General features: G+C 49.2%; 1 protein-coding gene across 8 annotated transcripts in view; it reads left to right on the top strand.

The window, feature by feature from the left end:
* Positions 1 to 20,682, top strand: part of FAM167A (family with sequence similarity 167 member A) — a 53,084-nt gene extending 32,402 nt beyond the window's left edge. For 6 of the 8 annotated variants that reach the window (XM_023225240.3, XM_023225244.3, XM_023225238.3 and 3 more), the window contains one exon: positions 3,254 to 5,765. In XM_023225240.3, the coding sequence (XP_023081008.1) occupies positions 3,254 to 3,598 (345 nt within the window). In that variant the 3' untranslated portion in view covers positions 3,599 to 5,765. Of the gene's footprint in view, positions 1 to 3,253; positions 5,766 to 17,549 lie in introns of those variants that run through there. The other 2 variants (XM_023225246.2, XM_023225247.2) reach the window with 1 other exon arrangement.
* The last annotated feature ends 903 nt before the right edge of the window (positions 20,683 to 21,585 follow it).

The following is a 21,585-nucleotide window of genomic DNA, read 5'->3' on the forward strand; positions in this document are numbered from 1 at the left end:
CTCCCTGGGCGCCGGCTGCATTTTCGCGCGCGCGGGAAGAGTTGGTGGTGAAGAAGAACCCGGAAGTGCACCATCTTGCCTCCGTTCGTCCAAACATTAATGTGACTACCAAAGACTGGCATACATAGGGTGAAGGGAATATCAGCATTATTAAAAATGCTTTATATTTGCACTGTTTCCACTCCTCTAGCCACTTCCCTGTGCCACCAGGGGTGCGTCCTGTGTGCCAGGCAGTTTGCAGGCATTACTCACCTCTTCTAATTGTCGGATGACCTTCCTGACACCCCTACTTTTCCAGAAGAGGAAACAGGTTCCGAGAAGAATGCATTCATATGTGAGAAAGTTGAAATTTAAACCCTGGCCCATTTGGTCGCATTGCTATTGCTCTGCTCAGCCACCGTATGGCATGGCATCCTCCACAGGCAATCGATTTTACTGTTTGATTCCTAAAATGTAAATCACAAAAATGTCAGCAGGCAACAGAATGCATGGGGGCGGGGGCAGAGAGAGAAACAGGATTGAATGAGTTCAGCCTCATTCTGTGATCTCCGATTCTTACAACAAAAGTGCGTGATTGCCCTCACTGTTTCCATTTTATGGATGAATAAACTGAGGTCCACAGAAGTCAGGTGACTTGCTTAGGATGACATGATGAGTGAGCAACAGAGCTGGGGCTGGAACTCATACAGACTAGAGAGCGATGGGGGGAGAGAGGTAGCAGGTGAGGCTCGTGAGGTGGTCCAACACAGAAGGTTCCACTGGGCATGCTCAAAGAGCAGCAACCAAGGAGATGCTCCAGAAATCATACTGGTTGCAGGATAGAGAATCTCTCGGAGCATTGACTCCCAAACTCTAACGTGCATGTAGGTCACTGGGGCTCTTGTGCAGATGAAGATTCTGGTCCCTTTGGTTGGGAACGGAGCCTGTGCTTTCAAATTTACAACAAGCTCTAAGTTGACACTATGCTGCTAGTGCCTGGCCACACTTAGAGTATCAGGGAATGAAAGGAGGGCAAGACCAGGGCCAGGGGATCAATAAGGAACCTCAGAAAACAGACCCAGAGATCCCCAAAAGGGAGCTCTCTGAGCCCTGTCTCTGTCATAGCTGCCCATGTGGCTTGGGGCTCCATCGGTGAATGGGCCTCAGTGAACGAACTCACAGCATCGCACTCTGAGTGGTCCAAGAACCACACTCGTTCAGAAGATTGCAACTCTGAGGCCCAAAGCAGACCAGACACAGACTGGCAGGCTGGACGTGCAGTTCCGCCTGCTGCCAGGATTAGACAGCAACTTGCAAAACCCTTTGATTGGATTGAAAACTGAGAGTTCAACGTTTGAGAACAAACACATTCTGCTCTATTTAAGTCTCAGTCAAAACGTTAAGCTTAATGCCATGGTTTCCCTCGTTCATCGTCTTCACTCACTGAAGGCACCTTTAAAAATTAACCTGTTCTTTAACTCAGTAAAAGTGATTTGCATAACCTTTTTTGTTGTATTTTAAGCCCAGAAGCAGGTTTTCTCTATGTCTGGGCAAGCCCTTCCTGCAGATTTGTTAGGCTCAAGGGCAAATGTATTGTTTGTTCTCACGTGGCCAAGGAAATCGATTGGAAATCTGCAATTCCCTTAGTCGTGTGGATATTTTCCATAACTCAATGGGAGTTTTGACCACAGGAGAAGGCAGACTCTAACCTGTCCTCTGACCACCTAGCAGCTCTCCCAGGAGGCAGTGGTCAGTGTCACCCCATCCAGAGGCAGGCAGTGCTGGGTCTGGAAGCGTTGTCTTAGTCTGCTCCCGCCTCCTGCAAGACCAGCTAAAAGGCAGCATGACTACCTGACCGTGGCTGATTTCTGAGGCAGGGAAGGATCCTAACAGCTCTCAGGGGTCAGCTCTCCCTCTCAGCTTTCAAGGAAATGACGGTCACTCCTGACGCCCTCCAGGGACCAGCAAGTAGATCAGATTTTCCTTCAGGCTAATGTGTTCGGGATACAAGGCTGGTGGAGATCCTCCAAGCCTCTTAGAGCCACTCCCAGCTAAGACGGCCTGACCTTGGGCTCCCTGGGCGGAGCTGGGGAAGTGTGGCTTTCTGACTGTGGCAGGCAGGCCTGCGGCCACCTGACTCCTCCAGGCGAGGCCCAGTCTCTCTGCTTCTGGGACACTGGCTCAAGGGAGTTGCCATTGTGCAGCTGCAGTTCTAGGCTGCTCAGGTCACCAGAAGGTCACAGGCCCAGCTTTCACCTTCCAGGCAGCCAAGCAGCCTGGTTGGGAGTCGGGGGAAGGCATTGCTTCAGGAAGCAGGGGAGCTAGAAAGAGCATGACCTGGAGCCGGGAGATTTTCTCCTCTCTAGCCGAGTCGGGAATTCAGAGCATTCGCACACGCCTCTGCCCGGGCTTGGGTCCATCAGCCAACTCCCTGGGAGGGAGCCCTGGGCACTCAGCACAGGGGAGCAGGGACCCTCCTTTCTGTTTTCTCTCTTCAGTTACACCCACAAGTTCCCCTTGCCAACCTGGAAGACAGAGAAAAAGGGCAGTCAAGTCTTCTGCGTGGTTTATGCAGTGCCAGAATGAACACCAAAACATTCCGGCTTCCTAATGGGCAGTTTGTAGTGAGAAGCCCTGGGCACCAACTGATATTTTTCTTTTAGCTTCACACAGGCGTGTGATCCCTGCAGACACCCTCCTCCTGCTGCCCCCTTCCCCCGCACCAAGAAGCTGTTTATGGCTGTTAGGAAAAGGGAGGAGAACCTTGACAGGTTTTCATCACTCAAGGCCTGTCACTTGGGTCACAGGAGGCCTGTGACCTAAACTCAGCTGCCCCCCTGTGGCCACCGCTTGGCTTCAAGGGACCACCCTTTCCCCGTTAACCCTCTGTCGCCCGTGCTGCCTGCTTGGTATGCAAGAGACTGGTATGTCCAGGGACAGCCCTCTGAGGCTGGTGTCATCCATGTGTGCTAAGCAGTATGGCCAAATGGCAGGTCATACTCACCAAGCGTCTTTTGATGGGAAATAGGCAATGCAGCCAGGTTGATACCCCCCCATCTAGGGAGACTTCCATATACACTATCCTTTGTGAAGGCTTGGAAGTATTTGCTATTCCCATCTTACAGAGGAAAGACTGAGGCTCAGAAAGGTTATAGAACTGGGGGACAGATAGTTTAAAGTGACTTGGCAAAGGTCATATGCAAGGATGTGGCTAAGCCACGACACAGACACTCATCACTTGGCTCTGGATCCAGATCTCTTTCCTTTGTTCTAGGCACATCAGATGTCCAAGTCAGGAGGCCCTGAGCTGCCAGAAAGCCTGTGCTTCAACCCTTCAGAACAGGATACTTGCAAAAGGTCACACAGGAGGTTGCTAGCAATGCCTCGTAACAATTTAGCAGGGACTGGGCAGCTGTACTGTTTCAGGATGAAGACAGCAAGTTGCTCAGAGCCATCAGCAAGGCACTGGCTGAGCAGGGATTTGGTTCACAAGAGAATTTCTAGTCCCAGCCTCTATTCACCCAAGGCTAAGTCTTCTCTGCATAGCCCGGGGCTTTCAGCCTGCCTGGCACCGGCCCTGCAGGAGGAAGATTCCTGTTCTATTCATCTGGGCAGATGAGACCTTTCGGGAGTTACTAAAGAATTTGTAAACAAAAGAACCAGCAAAGGAAATACACCATAACTTGATGATCATTATTTCTGAGTGGTAATATTATTCTTTTGACGTTTCTATAGTTTTCAATATTCCTAAAATAGGAATATATCATGTATAATCAAGGGGAAAAGAGAATATTAAAAAAACAAAAGTGCCAGCACCAGGCTCTTCTCTCCCTTGCCAATGTACTCAGTGTGCATTCTTCACCTTGTACTCTACAGATTTTGTTTAAGGCATAGAATCTCCTAGAATTAAAAAAATAAGGCCTTCAGTCTCCCAACATTCCTGTTGGATGTGAGAGCTGATGAGGCGGGACTGCTGGCCAGGGAGCTGCAGCTGACCCCAACCGGGAGGTCCTGCCTGCGCTCCCTTTCCTGGCTGTCTTGCAGGGTCGAGGAGGAGGGAGTTGGAGGATCCCCGCGGCAGCACCTCACTGGAATAGCAGCTCATGGCGACCCCGGGGCTGTGAGAGGCAGGAGGGAGTCTTTTCATCCAGCCCCATGTCCATTCAGCAGCCGCCTGGCTTCCACGCTGGGGTGGGGTGAGGCCAAGGTGAATGGGTCAGGGTTCCTGTCTTCGTGGAGTTTCCCTTCCAAGGAGAAGACAGGCACGTAAGCACAGCGGCTCGGTGTGACAAAAGTTTTAATAGAGGTGCAGTAAGTTGAGTTCTGAGATGACCTGGTGAGCTGAGGGCCGTGCTGAGTGGATGATGAAATTAACCAAAGGGAAATTCGCAAATTCCTCACTTCCTCGGCAGCCAGATCCATGCCTGTCCACGTAATTGCATTAAGCTTCTTATTTCCCATTCACGTTTCTTCTAATATACCCAATTCCTATTATGGGCACCCTCCCCATTATAATAGCACGCCACGGTATGGGATAGGGACTACTGGGTGAGGCAATCAGAGCGTGTGCTAAAAGTGCAGATCCCTCCCAGCCCTCTATGGAAATTCAGCTTCCATAAACCTGGGGAGGTGCTGGGGTTTTAACAAGTACCTGCAAGTGATTCTGATGCAACTGGCTCATTAACTGGTCAAGAGTGCTGTCGAAAAAGCATACTATTTGTTATTAGATTCAACTTCAAGTCAGATTCTACCATATCCTAGTTGTGTGACTTTAGGTAAACCAATTAACTAAGCCTTCTTGGTTTTGTGATTGTAAAATGAGGATAATAAATCCCTATCTGGCAGCTCGTTGAGCAGGGAGGAAGGGAATGAGCAGCATTAGGGCACTGAGCAGTTGCTGGGGCCCTGGGATGGTTGGGTGCTGTGTTACACATGTTTATACACACGCCTTGCATCATTCAATAGCCACAGCAATCTTTCTGGGTAGGCACGATTACTATCCCCATTTCACAGATGAGAAAACTGAGGTTAAAAATCTTGCCCAAGATCAACCAGCAGAGCAGGGATTTGAACTCAGATCTGCCTGACCTCAAAGCCCCGCAGTGGGTCTGGATTCACCCACAATGCTACAGAAACTGTGAGGACCCTGGCAGATGAAGCCCAAAGCATGTTCTTCCCAAGAAAACAGGTACCCAAGCAATGGAGTATGAAGTGACTTTGGAGAACAAAACAGCCTCAAACTAGCCTGGAGGGTGGGGCAGAAAATAGATTTGCTTCACTTCCCTTTGGAGGTGCAGGCGGGAAGCTATAGCAACTGCAGGTGCCTGGGAGCCCTAATTACTCCCACAGGGCCCCACTCCAGCAGCTCATGTCCTGCCCTCAGCTCTCCCTCCCTCGAGGTCAGCAGCCTGCTGACACCTTCCTCGCTGGTTCTCGCTCAGCATCAGATGTGAAGCTTCCGCTACATCTGTTTCCAAACCAGGGGATAGAGAACCCGAGGAAAGCCTAGAAATCCCACCAGCTGCGCCCCAGGGTCTTCTGAGGGCTCTCAGGTGACCCCAGGGCACTTAGGCCCTCTGTTTCCATGGGACAGTTGTCACCTTGGCTAAAGCTTCCAGTTTGATGTGATGAAGGCCCAGGTCCTGCCTGCAGATGGGGGAGGCCTTCCTGCAGGTGGAGTTGAGAAGGCCACGCAGGGGAGCTCCTGTCAGAGCAAGAAGGCGGCCCCTGCTAGGGGTGTCTTCTCCCTCCACCGACTGGCCCAGAGGCCCCAGCAGCGTGGCCGAGCTCACAGACGTGAGGGAGCCAGCCCTTCCTGCAGGTCTGGCCAGCGTCCCAGCAGGAACAGCCGTGCCTGGGCCGTGCTCCCAGCCTGGCGGGAGCAGCAGTCCTGGGACTGGCTGCTTGGCCTCCCGGGACCCCCACTTGCTCTCCAGGGGAGTGGTAGGGAAGTTGAGGAAGGCCTTGGTCCCAAGTGGCGGGCCTGGCCCACCTCATGTGCAAGCTAAAGACACCCCTGAGCAGGAGGGTCCCCCCCGCATCTCCAGTCTGAAGTGCTTTGGCATTACCAGCCCTCTGACGTTGGCAGCACTTGGTGATAGAGACGATAACACAGCCCTACCCAACCCCGGAACATGCTTGGCGACGTGTGACCGGCAGTACAGTCGTCAGAGATAAGGGAGCACTCAGTAAAGAGGTGAAGCTTGGGCTGGGGATCCACGCTGAGCCAGGCCGTGAGTAGCAAAACAGGTTCCCACAGGGACCCCACAGCCAGGAGGTGGGGCGAGCGCCACATGGGAAGTGAAAACGTAATTGAATGGTTTAGCTGTGTGGTTCTGTGTATGAAAACGGGATACAGTGGAACTAGTAATTCTGGAACTCAATGTCCTCTTCCAAATGTGTGTATATGGGCTTATTTAATTCTCATAAGTGATCAGTAGTGTGCCCATTTAATTATTGTCAATTATTATCAATAAGTGGGTACTATTATGCTCATTTAGCACATGAGGAAATTGAGACTTAGGTGTGGCGTGGCTTGCCCAGGATGGCGTCACCAGCGAGTTGTGGAGGACTTTGAACCAGGGGCTGCTCCTCTGTCCTTTCTACTGGCTGCCTCTCCATAGGCCTGGGGGCAGCAGGAGATCCCAGAGGGTAGCAGTCAGCCCAGGTAGCAGAGGGAGGAGTGATTTCTCCAGGACTGTCCCAGCCATGGAGACAGGTACTGGGTAGTGGAGTGTGGAAAATCAAGACTTGGCTCTGGGGAAATTTAAGTAATGGAATGATTCGTTGATTCATTCATCTAACACATGGCTGTTGAGCACCGGAGCATGCCCCAGGCACTGTGGTGGCCCCTGGAAAACACAGTCTCTGTCTCTGGTGTTTTGTCATCTAATGGGAGACACATGATAAAAAATGGGACCGATGCCCACACGTAGGTGCCATGGTGGAGGCTGCATGGAGGGGCAGTGGTAGGAGGTGCCCATGGGGCTGTCATCCCCTCTGCAGGGAGGGGGACAAAGGCTGAGCTGGTCCTGAAGGGTGACAGGTGGAGAAGGGACCACAGGGGAGGGGACAGAGCCCAGTGTGGCTGCCCTGCGGGGGGCAAGGGCATCAGGGTGGGGGAGAGGAGGCTGGAGAGGTCAAGGGAACAGGAGGGTCCCATGATACTTTGAAAGGTTTGAAGAAGCGGGGAGACCTGCCCATCAGCCTCTTGAGTGGAGACAGACTGAGCGAGGGGGAGGCAGGCAGAGAGGAGTCCCAGATGCTGGGAGCTGAGGTGCAGGGGACCCAGGTGCAGGGGTGGGTGCCAGTGACACTGATCTGGGCCTGTCATCACCCAGCCAGCAGCAGTCGCGTCTCTCCTGCTCTCTCTTGGGCACATAATGCCTTCCTTGGGTGTACAGTTTCCAGAACCCCTCACTTCCAAGATACAATCTGATGGGAGGGGAGGGAGGCGATCACCGTCCTGTCTCTGTGAAGGGCACATGCCACCTGTCCAGAGTCCCTCGTGTCATCAGAGGCTGCACTAGGACTGCAACCCGGAGCTCCTAGCGGCAGATCACGGGCTCTTCAGAATGCAGCACTGTCCTTCCCAAAGGCCAGCCTCACCCCGGAAGGTGTAGTTTGGCCCACACCTTCCAAGTTTGAAAAATCAAAGGCCTCATCACAGGGGTAGAGCTTGGCTCTTGCTGTGGAGTCCTCGGCAGGGCCCGAAGAGCCTCCTGCTCTCTGCCCAGCTCTGGGGCTGTCGTCTCTCCCTCCCACTAGACTCAGGACTCCCCAGGGGCACAGGAGCCCCTGGCAGGGAGGAGCCCTGGAGGACCGGCTCAGATGGAGTCCTCTTGCTATCTCCTTCCTGCTTGCTGAGTCAGCCCAGTGACAGGAGCCATTGCACCTGTCCCCTCCCACCCACAGCCCCTGGCCAGGGTCCGGAAAGAGAACCCAGGACCAGCCGGGCTCAGAGGCCCCGCCCTGCAGGCCCCAGCTCCCTCCCGCTGGCCTGCAGCCTCCGAGAATAGAGACCTCTGCGAAACAAGCTCCAGCCTTCCCCTGGAAATCAATTCACAAGACCAGCCTGGTTCCTCGGGGTGTTTGCGTTTCTTTCTTCACATTTCCCCGGAACCTCCGGTTGCCCTTCAGTGGCGCACTTGAAGGGCACTCCTGCTTTCTTTGCTGCCAGCGTTAATCTGACTCTTTCTCAGGGACCAAACCCGACATCATGGAATACAATTTTACCCAGGCTTCTAAGTGGATTCTCCTACACAACACTGATGAAAATAATAAGGCAGACCTGCAGGTGAAGTTAAATAAGATAAGGAAAGTGATTACACAAATTGTTTCCAGGGTTCAAGAACTGTAAGTCTCATTCCCAAATCGTGGGACAGTGGAACATGTTCTGGGCCTGCACAAACAGCTGGCAAAACAGCCTGGATTTTACACGCAGCCTCTTTTCAGCATGCATCAGAGACTAATTGTAGCTATTAGGCTGGGATAGGAGAGATAAGAGCCCGAGACGAAGGGACCAGACAAAATGCCCTTCACCACCTTGGGTTTCTGTCAGCTGCCCAGCTCTGGGCTAATTACCATGCTGTCCAGGACAGCACTCTCTCGCCTCTGGCTGGCCCCTGTGCACTGGGATTTCTCTCAAGCCAGCTTTAAAGATGCATCCAGAAATCTCTGCCCCAAACGTGCTTTCAGATTTGCTGCCATCACAGCCCTTATTTCACCAAACTAAAAGAACAGAGGGTTCCATAAGCCAAAGTGCACACAGCCACATTCTTCAGAGAATGGAAGCATTAGATGACAGAAAAAAGGCAAATTATTAATAGGGCTTCAGGTAAGACTTTTGCTGGAAAGGGGAGGATCTGTTTGGCGGTCTGTGCGTTGCCTTTATTTTAGGAAGCAGAAACCGTGGTGGGTTAAAGGTAATGCCTTCATAGAGTTGTTCCTTGTGCTCCCAATGGTCTGACAATTACATATATATTTTTTTTTTTATCATACTTTAAGTTCTGGATTACATGTGCAGAATGTGCAGGTTTGTTACCTAGGTATACACATGCCATGGTGGTTTGTTGCACCCATCAACCTGTCACCTACATTAGGTATTTCTCCTAATGCTGTCCCTCCCCTAGCCCACTACCCTCCAACAGGCCCTGGTGTGCGATGTTCCCCTCCCTGTGTCCATATGTTCTTGCTGTTCAACTCCCACTTATGAGTGAGAACATGCGGTGTTTGGTTTTCTGATCTTGTGATAGTTGGTTGAGAATGATGGTTTCCAGCTTCATCCAAGTCCCTGCAAAGGACATGAACTCATCGTTTTTTTATGGCTGCATAGTATTCCATGGTATATATGTGCCACATTTTCTTAATCCAGTCTACATTGATGGACAGTTGGATTGGTTCCAAGTCTTTGCTATTGTGAATAGTGCCACAATGAACATACGTGTGCATGTGTGTTTATCATAGAATGATTTATAATCTTTTGGGTGTATGCCCAGTAATGGGATTGCAGGGTCAAATGGTATTTCCACTTCTAGATCCTTGAGGAATCACCATACTGGCTTCTACAATGATTGAACTAATTTGCACTCCCAACGGTGTAAAAGTGTTCCTATTTCTCCACATCCTCTCCAGCATCTGTTGTTTCCTGACTTTTTAATGATTGCCATTCTAACTGGTGTGAGGTGGTATCTCCTTGTGGTTTTGATTTGCATTTCTCTAATGGCCAGTGATGATGAGCATTTTTTCATGCGTCTGTCGGCTGTATAAATATCTTCTTTTGAGAAGTGTCTGCTCATATCATTTGCCCTTTTTTTGATGGGGTTGTTTTTTCCTTGTAAATTTGTTTAAGTTCTTTGTAGATTCTGGATATTAGCCCTTTGTCAGACGGATAGATTGCAAAAATGTTCTCCCATTCTGTAGGTTGCCTCTTCGCTCTGATGATAGTACATGTCCTTTTTAAATATTTTAATTCCTAAAATCTTTGGGTGGTTTTAGACCCATAGACATCAGTCCCTGGGATCAGAGAAAGTATTCGAGCAGATCTCATTGGTGACTAAGAATAAAAGTATTTGCTTCCCTTGAATGTGAAGAAATCACTCAGTGTTTTAGACCAAGCAACTGAACACAGATCAGCCAGGGGATGTTGAGTAAGGATGCAAATTCCACACAAATGTTGCCTTTCCCAAATACATATCCTACAGTACAGCCTTTGCTAGGGACAGCGTGAAACCTACACTGGGAGTTGAGTCACCCCAGCCAGCATCTCGGGCCTTTGGCAAACAACAAAATACTCTTTTTTTTTTTTTTTTTTTTTTGCCAATTGGTCCAATACCCTCCTTCTGTGGCCTCCATCTCCAGTAACCCCACAGAGAGGCCCTTCTACCTCTCAGACTACTCTTCAGGGTCTCGTCAGCTTCCAGTGCCACTCGGGCTAGAGACAGCACCACTGAGACCACCCTCCAACTGTCCAGGCTGGGGCCCCATTCCCCAGTGCCTGCAGCCACGCTTGCTACAGGCAGGCTGACCAGCCATCTCTATCTGCCCAGGACTAAGGAGGTTCCCTGGATGCAGGACTCTCAGTGCTAGAACCAGGTAGGTCCTGGGCAGACTGGGTTGAACTGATCACTCTAAATTTGCAGACTCTACTGTTGTTTTTTTAAATGGTGATAAAATATGCATAATATAAAATGTACCATTTTAACAATTTTATATGTACAGTTCACTAGCAGCCGTCACCACCATCCATCTCCAGAACTTCATCCTCCCAAATGGAAACTCTGTGCGTACTAAACACTAACTCCTCATCCCCTCTCCCTAGCCCCGGCACCACTGTCCTGCTTTCCATCACTATGCATCGGACTACGCTAGGAACCTCTTCGGAGTGGAATCCTACGCTATTTGGCCTTTAGTGTCTGGCTGATGCACTTAGCATAATGTCCTCAAGCTTCATCCATATTACAGCATGTGCCAGAATTGTCTTCCTTTTCAAGGCTGAATAATATTCCACTTTATGGATAGACCACATTGCGTGGATCCATTCATCCGTGGAGGGCACTGGGTTGGTTCTGCCTATTCATGATTGTGAACATGGATGTACAAATGCCGGTTCTAGCTTTTGCCTTCCTTTGTTTGGGGTGTGTACCTGGAGTGGCATTGCCAGGTCCTATGGTAATTCTGTTTAACTTTCCAGGACCCGCCATGCTGTTTCCCACACCTTTCCTACGGCTTTTTTTATTCCACCCAGCTCCAAGGTAGGAGTCAGCTCTTCTGACTCCCCAGGAAAATCTCCAGGTCCAGAGAGACCCCCCAGCAAACCCCTGGCTTGATGCATTAGACTTTTCTATGATCTGAATGCCCTCAGCTGACCTTCCCCTTGCGTTTTTCCTCTCTGGGCCCTTCTTCCAGGGCCTCCTTGCCCGTCTCCTCCAGCCCCCTTGCCACACCCTCCCCTCACCAAGTAAAGCTTGGAAGTAGGGAAATCTCTGTCCTCTTCCAGAGCCTTTTAATTACTGTCTTTAGTGAGTGAATCCTGCCCTCGGGGGTTTGCCTTCTACCTTGAGAAACAACCTGGCTCTCTCTCTCTCTTTTTTAATTGGTCTTTAAAATGTTTTCAAAAAGACTTTATTGAGATAAACTTTACATACCATACAATTCACCCATTTGAAGTGTGCAATTCAGTGGTTTTTAGTCTTTTCAGCGTTGTGCAACCATCATCACATATAATTTTAGAACATTTCAACACTTCACCCAGGTGCCGTGGCTCACATCTTAATGAGTATTCTTGTCTGCCTCAAAAAACCAAACATCTGTAGCACAGATCACAAGCACAGCTGTTTCAAAGGGGCCACGTGTGGCTGCCGCCCTTCACTTCTTCCAACCCTGGTGGGGACCCCCTGTCACCACAGTGCTCTGACAGCCCCCGACCAATGACATCTCTTCCCTTTCAACAAGTTCTGTGCCCTGATTATGGGGTTGCTGGGATTACAGGCTGCACCTCTGAGAATTGAGCAAGTGCTTTTGTTCTCAGACAGACACCAGGCCACGCTGGGAGCAGGGACTGGAAATCGGCACATCCTACGGTAGAGCCTTTGCCAGGGACAGCATGAAACCCACACTGACAGCTAAGCCACCCTGGCCAGCTTCTCGGGCTCTTTAATGACGGCTTAAAACTGGGAGGTCCTCGCTGGGTTCCATGTGCTGTGCCGTGGCCTGGAGAGAAAGGACTTAAGTGATGGAGCACCTCTTCCTTTGATTTGGCCAGCATGGTTCATATTTTCTGGCATGCTATTTGTTGTCGAATTTCATTCTCATTGTCCTTGGAAGAGGTGAGAAGGGGCCTTATCTCTTCTCTACAGATGAGGACACAGAAGCTCCAGGTGACATTGAGTGAGGAGTGGAGCTCAGCTTGAACCTGGGTTCTAACCTAGGGCTGTGGATGTGCCTTTTCTGCCGCCCCTGGGCCCAGCTCACCTCTGAGCAGACAGGAGCCCAAGAGAGTCCTCCCGCTCTGGGTGCCACAGGCCCAATGTGGCCCAGATGCCACCATTCATAGGCTGGCTGACCCTGAGCAGTTCCTTAACTTCGCTGAGACAGTTTCCTTGTCTGTAAGACAGACTGAAATCATACCTGCCATCTAGAGTTGTGGGAAAACGCGATGGAACAATCTATGTCAAACGTGTGCAGCCACAGCCGGGGCTGTGTTGTCATCCCCGCCTCCAAGGGGCCCCTTGGCAGAGCTTGAAGGGAAAACAGGAGGAGGGACTCCAGCCCCGGCTCAGACCTGCGCTCCTGAACTGGCACAGCCCTCTGTGCCTTCCCTGGCAACCGCCATCCTCCCGACTAACTCCACACAGGACCAGCAAAGACGTATGTTCATTGCAAATCTCTAAAAAGATTAATTTATAAAAAGCTTCTTAGTCTTCAGAAACCAGAGGGCGTTATGCTAAGCGAAATAAGCCAGTCATAAAGGACGAATGCTGTGTGATTCTACTTCTGTGAGGTTCTTAGAGTAGTCATATTTATACAGACAGAAAGTAGAAGGGTGGGTGCCGGGGGCTGGAGGAGGGGGATGGGGAGTTAGCGTTTGATGGGTGCAGTTTCTGTTTGGAAAGATGAAAAGAGCTCTGGAGACGGATGGAGGTTGCGCAATAACGTGAATGTACTTAATTGCCACCAAGCTGTACACTTAAAAATGGTTAAGATGATAACTTCTATGTTGTGTGGATTTTATTACAACTAGAAAAAATTCTGGAAACAAATTAAGCCTCTTAGTCCTGCACACTTTGCTCAGATTTCTTCAGAGGCTGTGGGAACTCGTGTGGATTTGGTTCAATTACAGCAGAGTGACCTCTTAATCGGGGCTCAAGTTAGTGTTCAAGGTGCAAAGTCACCTTTCCAAAATGCCTGTGTGGCCCAGGGATCAGCCAAGCGTGGGCGCAGCACAGCCAGAGCTGCCGCAGCACAGCCAGAGCTCCCGCAGCCCGGGAGCAAACCCTGTTCTCTGGGGCAGGAGAGGGATTTGTTGATTTGTGTGCAGAGGCCCCGACACAGGGTGTATCGTGAGCATCTAAATGTTAGAACCCACAGTGCATCCTAGCGAGATGCTCACGCTACGAGACGCCCTTAGAACCAAAGCCCACTGAGGAAGTTGCGATTCCCAGCCCCCTCCTCATGTTCTCTCAGGGCCCAAGCAGGGAGACTGGCTAGAATCGCCGTCCCTGTTGAAGCTGCAGCTTGCTTTCTCTTTCCACCCTTACGCAGAATTGAATGCATCTGCACAGCAGGGGCGTGCAAGGCAACGCCATCCAGGCGGCCTTTGTCCAGTCCATGGAAACTGACAGGCCTTACCGTCAGCCCTCTTTCTAGCTGCCTCTGATGGGTCTTAAAGCCTAAATTGTTCTCTGACCTTTGACCAGATCTGTCAGCCACAGAAAAACAGCCCCTTCCTGCTGCCCCACAGAGATGTGTCCAGCACAGCCTGCGTCTCACAGTCTTAGACACCTGGCCACACCCCACATTCCCCGACTTTAAAGGATCTTTTCACACCAAAGATGCAATTCCTGGGGCCATAGCTCAAATCTAAGCCATAGGGTTCCTAGTTTTTCAAAAAGATCTATTGTCAAATTACAGAACACTCCAAAGAGAAGTGACAGATGACTGTATTTAGACAATGGGTGTTCGCAGACAATATCTTTCAGGCAGGTTTGACCCCCATCTCCTTCAGAAGGGTTTAGGTAGCACCTAGCTCAGTTCCAGGCTCAGTTAGGGACACCATAAAAAAACAAATGACCAGCCACCCTATCATCATTAATGGGTGCCATTCTAGATCAATAGAATTTAATTGGCAATAAATTTGAGTTTATTCAATCCTTGAGACCCAAGGATTGAAAAGTAAACTAATGAATGTGACTATGAACTTTAATCCCAATTTTGCCATCAGATACCTTGCTGACTCCCAAGTAAGACTTTCTGTCTTGATTTTCTCATATATGAAAACAGGAGAAAAGAGATCTGTACAAGTGCATAAAAAATGAGAGAAAGAGAAAAAAAGAACATAGAGATGCTCGCTGGCAAGGTCACTTCATTTTTCTACCCTGCCATGTGCTCTATTATAAACCTAACAGGGAGAAAGTGAGAACATTGCCTTCATTTGCATAACTGCAGGGCATCTCAGGGCTCATTTTTCTAAATGGGTTTGACTCCAGGCACTAGGTAAATGGCACTGCCGAGCACGTCCAGCATGTCACAGAAATACTAAAACAATAATCACTTAAAAGTACAGACAGAGGAAATAGTGAGAAGGATTCAGATCTCGAGTCAAGTAGGAGCAGTTGGCAACCTGTCTCAGTGACAAAGTGTTGCTTACAGAAGGTGCTCTGCACTAAGCCAGTCCCTTTGTACCATGTCACAACTGAGAAGCCAGCCCTCTGAGCTCCAGCTAGCATCCTGACTGGTAAAATATGGACCCAGACTGTCCTGCTGGTACCTCAGGAGTGGCTGTGAGGCCCATCAGGCTTAAACTTGTGGATGGTGTGAGAGGAAAATACATCTTAGGACTCCAAAGTCACTAAGCCAAAGGGAAAAGTCAAACTGGGAGCTGCATCAGGCAAAGCTGCCTCCCATTTTATTTCTAAATAAGATAACTGCAAAGATAAAACCTACATACCTCCCTCACAAATGACCCACAAGGAACTTCCCTGTTGGGCCCCCAGATCTGTACCCTAAAGCAGTTCTGTTGAATTTCACCCTGGCAAAGGAAATTGACAGCTGATCTTCTCAGGTGTGGGACAAAGGCCAGAACTCAGTCATCCCTCTGCTCACCTGAGACGAATGAATATCTGATTGCTTCACGTGCCCTGTGTTTCTGTTATCTTCTATAAAAATGCAGATTCAGTGAGCCAGACTAAGGCATAAGTGACTTTTCCTCTAAACACACAGGTAAATTGTGTATTCGGTGGATCAAAGACTGATCAACCAAAGGCTGATCAAAGACCCAAAAGGATGCAATCGTTTGTCTCTTGTCTACCCACATCTTTAAAAAATTGATTCCTCTTCCCCCAATATTCACTCCTTCCCCTTTAAATATTAAGGCCCTCAAAATCATCTTTGAGGAAAGTTATAGACCTGCCTCCCAGGCATGCGTCCTTAACCTTGGCAAAATAAACTTTCTAAATTGTTGACACCTGTCTCAGACACTTTTGGTTTACAGTGGGTTTGGGAAACTGGGAGTGTGAAGCCAGGTGAGAAATTATTATCACATCTCTTTGTTAACAGAAAACACTTTGTAAAAAAGAGGTCTATTCTGAGCCAATATAAGTGACCAGGGGCCAGGGAACAGTCTCATGAGGTCCTGAGAAAGCTTGCCGTAGGTGGTCCAGTTACAGTTTGCTTTTACACATTTTAGAGAGACAGGAGTTACAAGCAAAGACATAAATCAATACACAGAAGGTATACATTGGTTCAGCCTAAACAGGTGGGATATCTTGAAGGTGCTTGGAGGGTGGGGGTGCTTACAGGTCTTAAGTAGATTCAAAGATATTTTTATTGGCAGTTGATTGAAAGAGTTAAGTTTTGTCTAAAGACTTGAAGTCAGTAGAAAGAAATGCTTAAGACAAAGGAGGGTTGTGGAGGCCAAGGTTCTTGTTATGTAGATGAAGCCTCCAGGTAGAAGCCTTTAGAGAAAATAGATGGTAAAAGTCTCTTTTCAGACCTTAAAATTGCCAAACTCTTATTTAATCTCTCCTAGATCTTGGAAAGGCCTAGAAAGGGAAGGCTTGATTGTATTAATGGAAATGCCCCACAGATGTAAATATCTCCCACAAGTGATGGCTTTGCAGGGCCATTTCAAAATATGTCAAAGAAATATATTTTGGGGTAAAATATTTGTATTTTCTTCAGGGTTTGCTATCTGTTATGTGATGCTATACCAGAGGCAGGAATTTGGTATCTTATTGCCACAAAGAGTCTGTTTTGTCAGTCTTATGAGCTCTGTTTCAATGTTAATGCCAATCTGCTGTGCCTAAACTCCAAAAGCAAGGTGGGTATAACAAAGCATGTCTGAACTCCATCCCATCACGGCTGAGAAATCAGCTTTCAGGTTTCTCTGGGGTCCTCTTGATTAAGAGGGGGCTTGTTCAGTCAGTTGGGGGGCTTAGGATTTTACTTTTTGTTTATACGTCAGTAGGAAACATCAAGTCAGTAAAAATATTAGAAACCTTCTACAAGGTCACTAAGCACTCAGCTAGCTCCATACAGCATACTGCAGCTCGTCCTTGAGCAGCAGCAGAACTTAATTGTCAGTCATTTGGGTTCTGGAGTCCAGCTGTCCAGTTTCCTCAGCCCAGCTCAGCTGTGGATGAGCTTTGTGAGCAGACACAGCTAATTCCCTGGCTGTGCCTCTGCGTCCTGCTCTATAAGCTGCGGGATGGTGACATCACTTCACAGGTTGTAGTGATGGTTAACTGTTGCATGTTAATAGACCCAAAGGGTTTAGAACTGTTTCATAATAAAACATCCAGTACCTAGGAACCCAATTTTTGTTTGGCTGTTGCAAAGCTTTACTAAGAAATATTTCAGGCTTTCTAAAACGTTTAAAGAGTAATGTAACAACATGACGCTCCCCAGTGTAAGAAAACATGGCCATCACAGTCAAAGCTCCCATATACCTTTCCCAATCACAGTCCCTCCTTCCCACCTAGAGGCAACCATGCTCCTGAATTTGATAGCTGTCACCCTATGCTTTCCTTTATACTCTTACTTCATCTGAATGCAACTCTAAACAATGAGAAAGCACTGGAAGTATCCTCAAGCCAGGACTAATATGCATGTCGTTCAGAAAGATTTAGATATAGCAACTAGCCTAGCACAAAGTATTGTTTTGCAAGTACACCCTCATTTGTCACCTTGCTTTCTGTGTCTTTTCACCTCCCTGAGCAGGGAAAGTGCTCATATTTCTAGACGGACCAATTAATGATCTAAGACATTAGTCAGGGCCCTGCTAACCAGTCTGTGCCTGTCGGGGACTCTGGGGCCACTCTCTGCTAACCCTGCCGGCTCCCCCTCCCTTCCAGACGGAGATGCGGCTGCAGGACCAGCAGCTGGCCAGACAGCTCATGCGCCTGCGCAGCGACATCAACAAGCTGAAAATCGAGCACACCTGCCGCCTCCACAGGAGGATGCTCAACGACGCCACCTACGAGCTGGAGGAGCGGGACGAGCTGGCCGACCTCTTCTGCGACTCCCCTCTTGCCTCCTCCTTCAGCCTCTCCACTCCACTCAAGCTCATTGGTGTGACCAAGATGAACATCAATTCTCGGAGGTTCTCTCTCTGCTGAGGAGCCCTCAGACTAGGCAGAGGGGCTGGAGCGGAGGGCTTGGGCTGGAGGGTGTTGGAGGAAGCTGAGGCCAAGTTACTCCAGTGGGTCTCCCAGAGGCAGGGGTCCCTGGGACTGGCGACTCAAGGGCCCCAGGACCTATTCAGTGGTGCTCTCCCAGGGATCCTGCGTGTGGGTGCCAGTGTCTCTGTGACTGGCTCTTGCTTAATTCCCAAAGAGCTCTGCAGAAGGGCTGCTCCAACCAGATGTTAAATGAGACCTGGGTTCCCACCATAACCCATCCCTCCATGGTCACGTTCCTGTTTCCTGGAATCACTGGTGCTATGAACTGGGATTCCCAAAGGGAGGCTACCCCAGAAAGCTGTCATTCTTGCAGAAGGCTCTCCCACAAGGGTCTTGGGGAAATTAGATATGTCACATGTGCCTGTCTCACATGCTGTTGCTGTCCTCTAAGTATTGTCTCAAATTCACCCTAAGTACATGACTCAGCAACATTGACAGGGACCTACTAGGAAAGGAAAATCGAAAGGCATGACAAATGGGCGCTTGGAGATGCAGCCCCGATGGCTGGCAGCCAGTCTCTTGTGAGCCTGAGGCCCAGGCTGCTGTCGGTCTCCCTCCCTGGCACTACAAGGCTGTGTAAATTGTCAATTCTGGCGTGTGCTGGGACATGTGATGGGGGCACTAGCGTAGCTTGGGTGCAACAAGCACAGATGTCCCCATTGTCTCCCCTGGCCACGTGCATCTCCAAAGAGCCTCTTCACTGCCACCCACACCCCAGGGTGACAGCCTAGGAGACCACTGGTGACTAAACCAGGCAGGTCCTGAATGCATTTTCCATAACTGAATTCTCCTGGAGGGGCGTGACCAGGGCCTCCTGGTGGATTCTGGTGGTGTCACCTTACTGCCCTCTCCAGAAAGACGATCGAGGGAGCCCAGAGGCCCATCCTGAGCCTCCTTTTAGATTTTGTGCCTGACCTAAACATCTAGTTTTAATCCAATAAGACTGTTACTGATGTGTTGTTCACTTGTTAATAACTGAGTTTTGTCCAAATAGGGAAGCCACTTGTGCAGGTCAACGACAGTGTGTAGGATTTGATTTTAAGAGTTTATCCCTCACAACAGGCTTAAGGATCAGCAAGTTAAGACCCCAGCAGGTTAGGGAGGTCAACCTGGGGTCATACCACATGGCAGGGGTTCCTCGGCCAGACTGATCGAATCCTAAGACCTTTGCTGTCATCTAGTCGAGTCCTCTCATTATTAAGGAGCAAAGTGAAACCTAGGGGAGAAGGACTTCCCTCAGGTTGCACAGCTCTTTAGGCTGTAGAATACTGATGTGTGAAACCATTGTTGATCATGCCTAGTAGATCACATGTCAATGAACTTGAACCCCAAAGATGGTCTTGATGCTTTGCCAAACCCACACACTGCCAACCCCGCTACTCTCCACCTCAGCCCCCACCACATCTTCCAGAGTATTGCAATTCAGAACATTTGGGTCAATATGGGGCAAGGCATGGACAGTGGCCCCACAGGGCATGTGTCACTGATCACTGTCCCATGGTCTATGCACGGCGTCTGGCTGCTCTGTCTACTGTGACTTCTTCCTGTGTAATCTCAGTGGGGCCAGTGTCCACCCACACATCATGACCCACATAGGGGAGAGGTTCCTTTTCTTTTGTGGGCTGAGAGTAGGACAATGCAAATGAAGGATCTCTAGTAGACAGAAAAGAACTTGGTCTCTTTTTTATAATTTCAAAGAGCCAGAAGTTCTATGCTACCTTCAAAGTAGGTAGAACAACACAGCCGAGATCTACTGTCTGCCGTGCTCCGTGCAATGAAGTCTGCAGGCCTGAGGACCGTGCACTGCTGTCCTTCCTCAGAGCTCGGCACAAACACTGCCAAGTCTTGAAGAGGCATTCCTTTCCTGCCAGCCTCCCTCCAGATGGGCCCTTGAGGTCTTGGGCTGCCCTACACACACACACCCACTCACACGACAGAGAACACACCGTAAACATCCTTGAGCCCATGCAGGAAAGCCCATCCCGTATTCTGAAAAAAATGCCAAATTCGGTTTTTCTTTCTTTTAGAGATCAGTCATTACAATAACCGAAACCACTGGGTTCAACTAAAACGGAAAGATTTAGTTGAATATAGTCAATCCAATTAAGTTGGATGCAACTGAGTGATTTAGTTGCTCGGGTAACCCAGTGTTTGCTTGCTTGCTTCATTCTCTGGGAGGAAACTAAGATCAAGACACATGTTTGGGGATAGGTCTAATGTCTGAGCTATTTTGCTCAGCTTATCCTAAGAGAACTTTATTATGGGATGAGGAGGTGGCCCCGGATCAGCAGTGGAGGGGACAGCGATGTTTTCTAAGCATCGTCCAGTGTTGGCTTCCTTCCTCTCCACGGTGAACACAACGAACCACATTCATTCAGCTTTCTGAAGTCCCTGCTCTCCGTGGGTCTCTGAGTCAGCAGCAACATCGGCCTCACCTCCGTCCCAGCCTCCTGGCTCACCACGTGTGTACAGTGCTGTTTGCAGTTGTACTCATCATCCATCCATCTCTCCGCCATCCCCAAGCCTCCCCAGGCATAAAACGTGAAGTCTCCACCAACGCTGCTGTGTGTGGTCGTGTCTGAGGCCTTCAGGGGCTCAGTAGCCATCGCAGAGGCCTGGAGGGCCTGGGCAGGCTTGACAATGCCTGACCGAGTCCAAGACCCACTCCCTGTAGCAATACCAAGTGCTATTACATAATCGATGGACAATTTATACTTTTATTTTTTATGATTATTTGTTTCTATATTGCTGTTAGAAAAAGTGAAATAAAAATACTTCAATAGAAGATACCCATATAAAAAAAAAAAAAAGAGAAAAATGCTTGTCCTTTTAGTTTTTCCGTGTTATAGCACACACAGGGCCAAGCATTTAATTTAAAGGAAGGATGGATGGATGGATGGATGGATGGATGGATGGATGGATGGGTGGATGGGTGGATGGGTGGATGGATAACGGAAGGAAGGAAGGAAAGAAGGATTTTTGCAACCAGATGGAAGCATGGGATGGAAGAAAGGATTCACCCAAATCACTCTTCTTCCTTTCTTGTGTCTCCCCTTGAGGAAGCTACTTGGTGGTTATTACCATCAGGAGTTCCACAGACGAGCTGATGTAGAGTTAAAAAATGCAGTCTTTATTCCTGAATTTGACAAAGCCAGAGCCAAAGTAAACCTACTCTCCTCCAGTGGCCTTTTCCAAAGGTGATCATATTGCCTGAAATTTTTTCAGCCACTTAAAGCACCTCTTAAACCTCAAAATCGAGCATGCATGAAAATTACCTGGGCTGCTGTCACAAATGCATATGCCCAGGAGAAGTACTGGGTTCCAGCCCCAGGAATTCTGGCTGTGTCGCTCCAGGCTTCACAAACGCACCAGGTGATGGACACGGGTGGTCCAAAGACACTTTGAGAAACCTTTGGAAGACAAAGCAGGCAAGGGAAGGCACTGTTTTTCATTCATCCCATCTCTGTGTTCTCAGCAAAGGCCTATGTCAGAGGGTCAAAGCAGGTGTCACTAATCCTGTTTTGTAGAAGGAACAACTGAGCAACAATTGCAGATCTCTGTGTGTCCCTTGAGAGGATATCCCCTGCCTACACCAAGAGAGTGCCTGTACGTCTGTTTCCACACACAGCACACAGTATAAGCTGCTGGGGGGAGCGTGGGGTATGAGGTGGGTGGGGAGTGGGTACTTGGGAATCTGCCATCCACCCTG

The sequence above is a fragment of the Piliocolobus tephrosceles genome, chromosome 7 (assembly GCF_002776525.5).
Source record: "Piliocolobus tephrosceles isolate RC106 chromosome 7, ASM277652v3, whole genome shotgun sequence".
Classification (NCBI taxonomy): Eukaryota; Metazoa; Chordata; class Mammalia; order Primates; family Cercopithecidae; genus Piliocolobus; species Piliocolobus tephrosceles.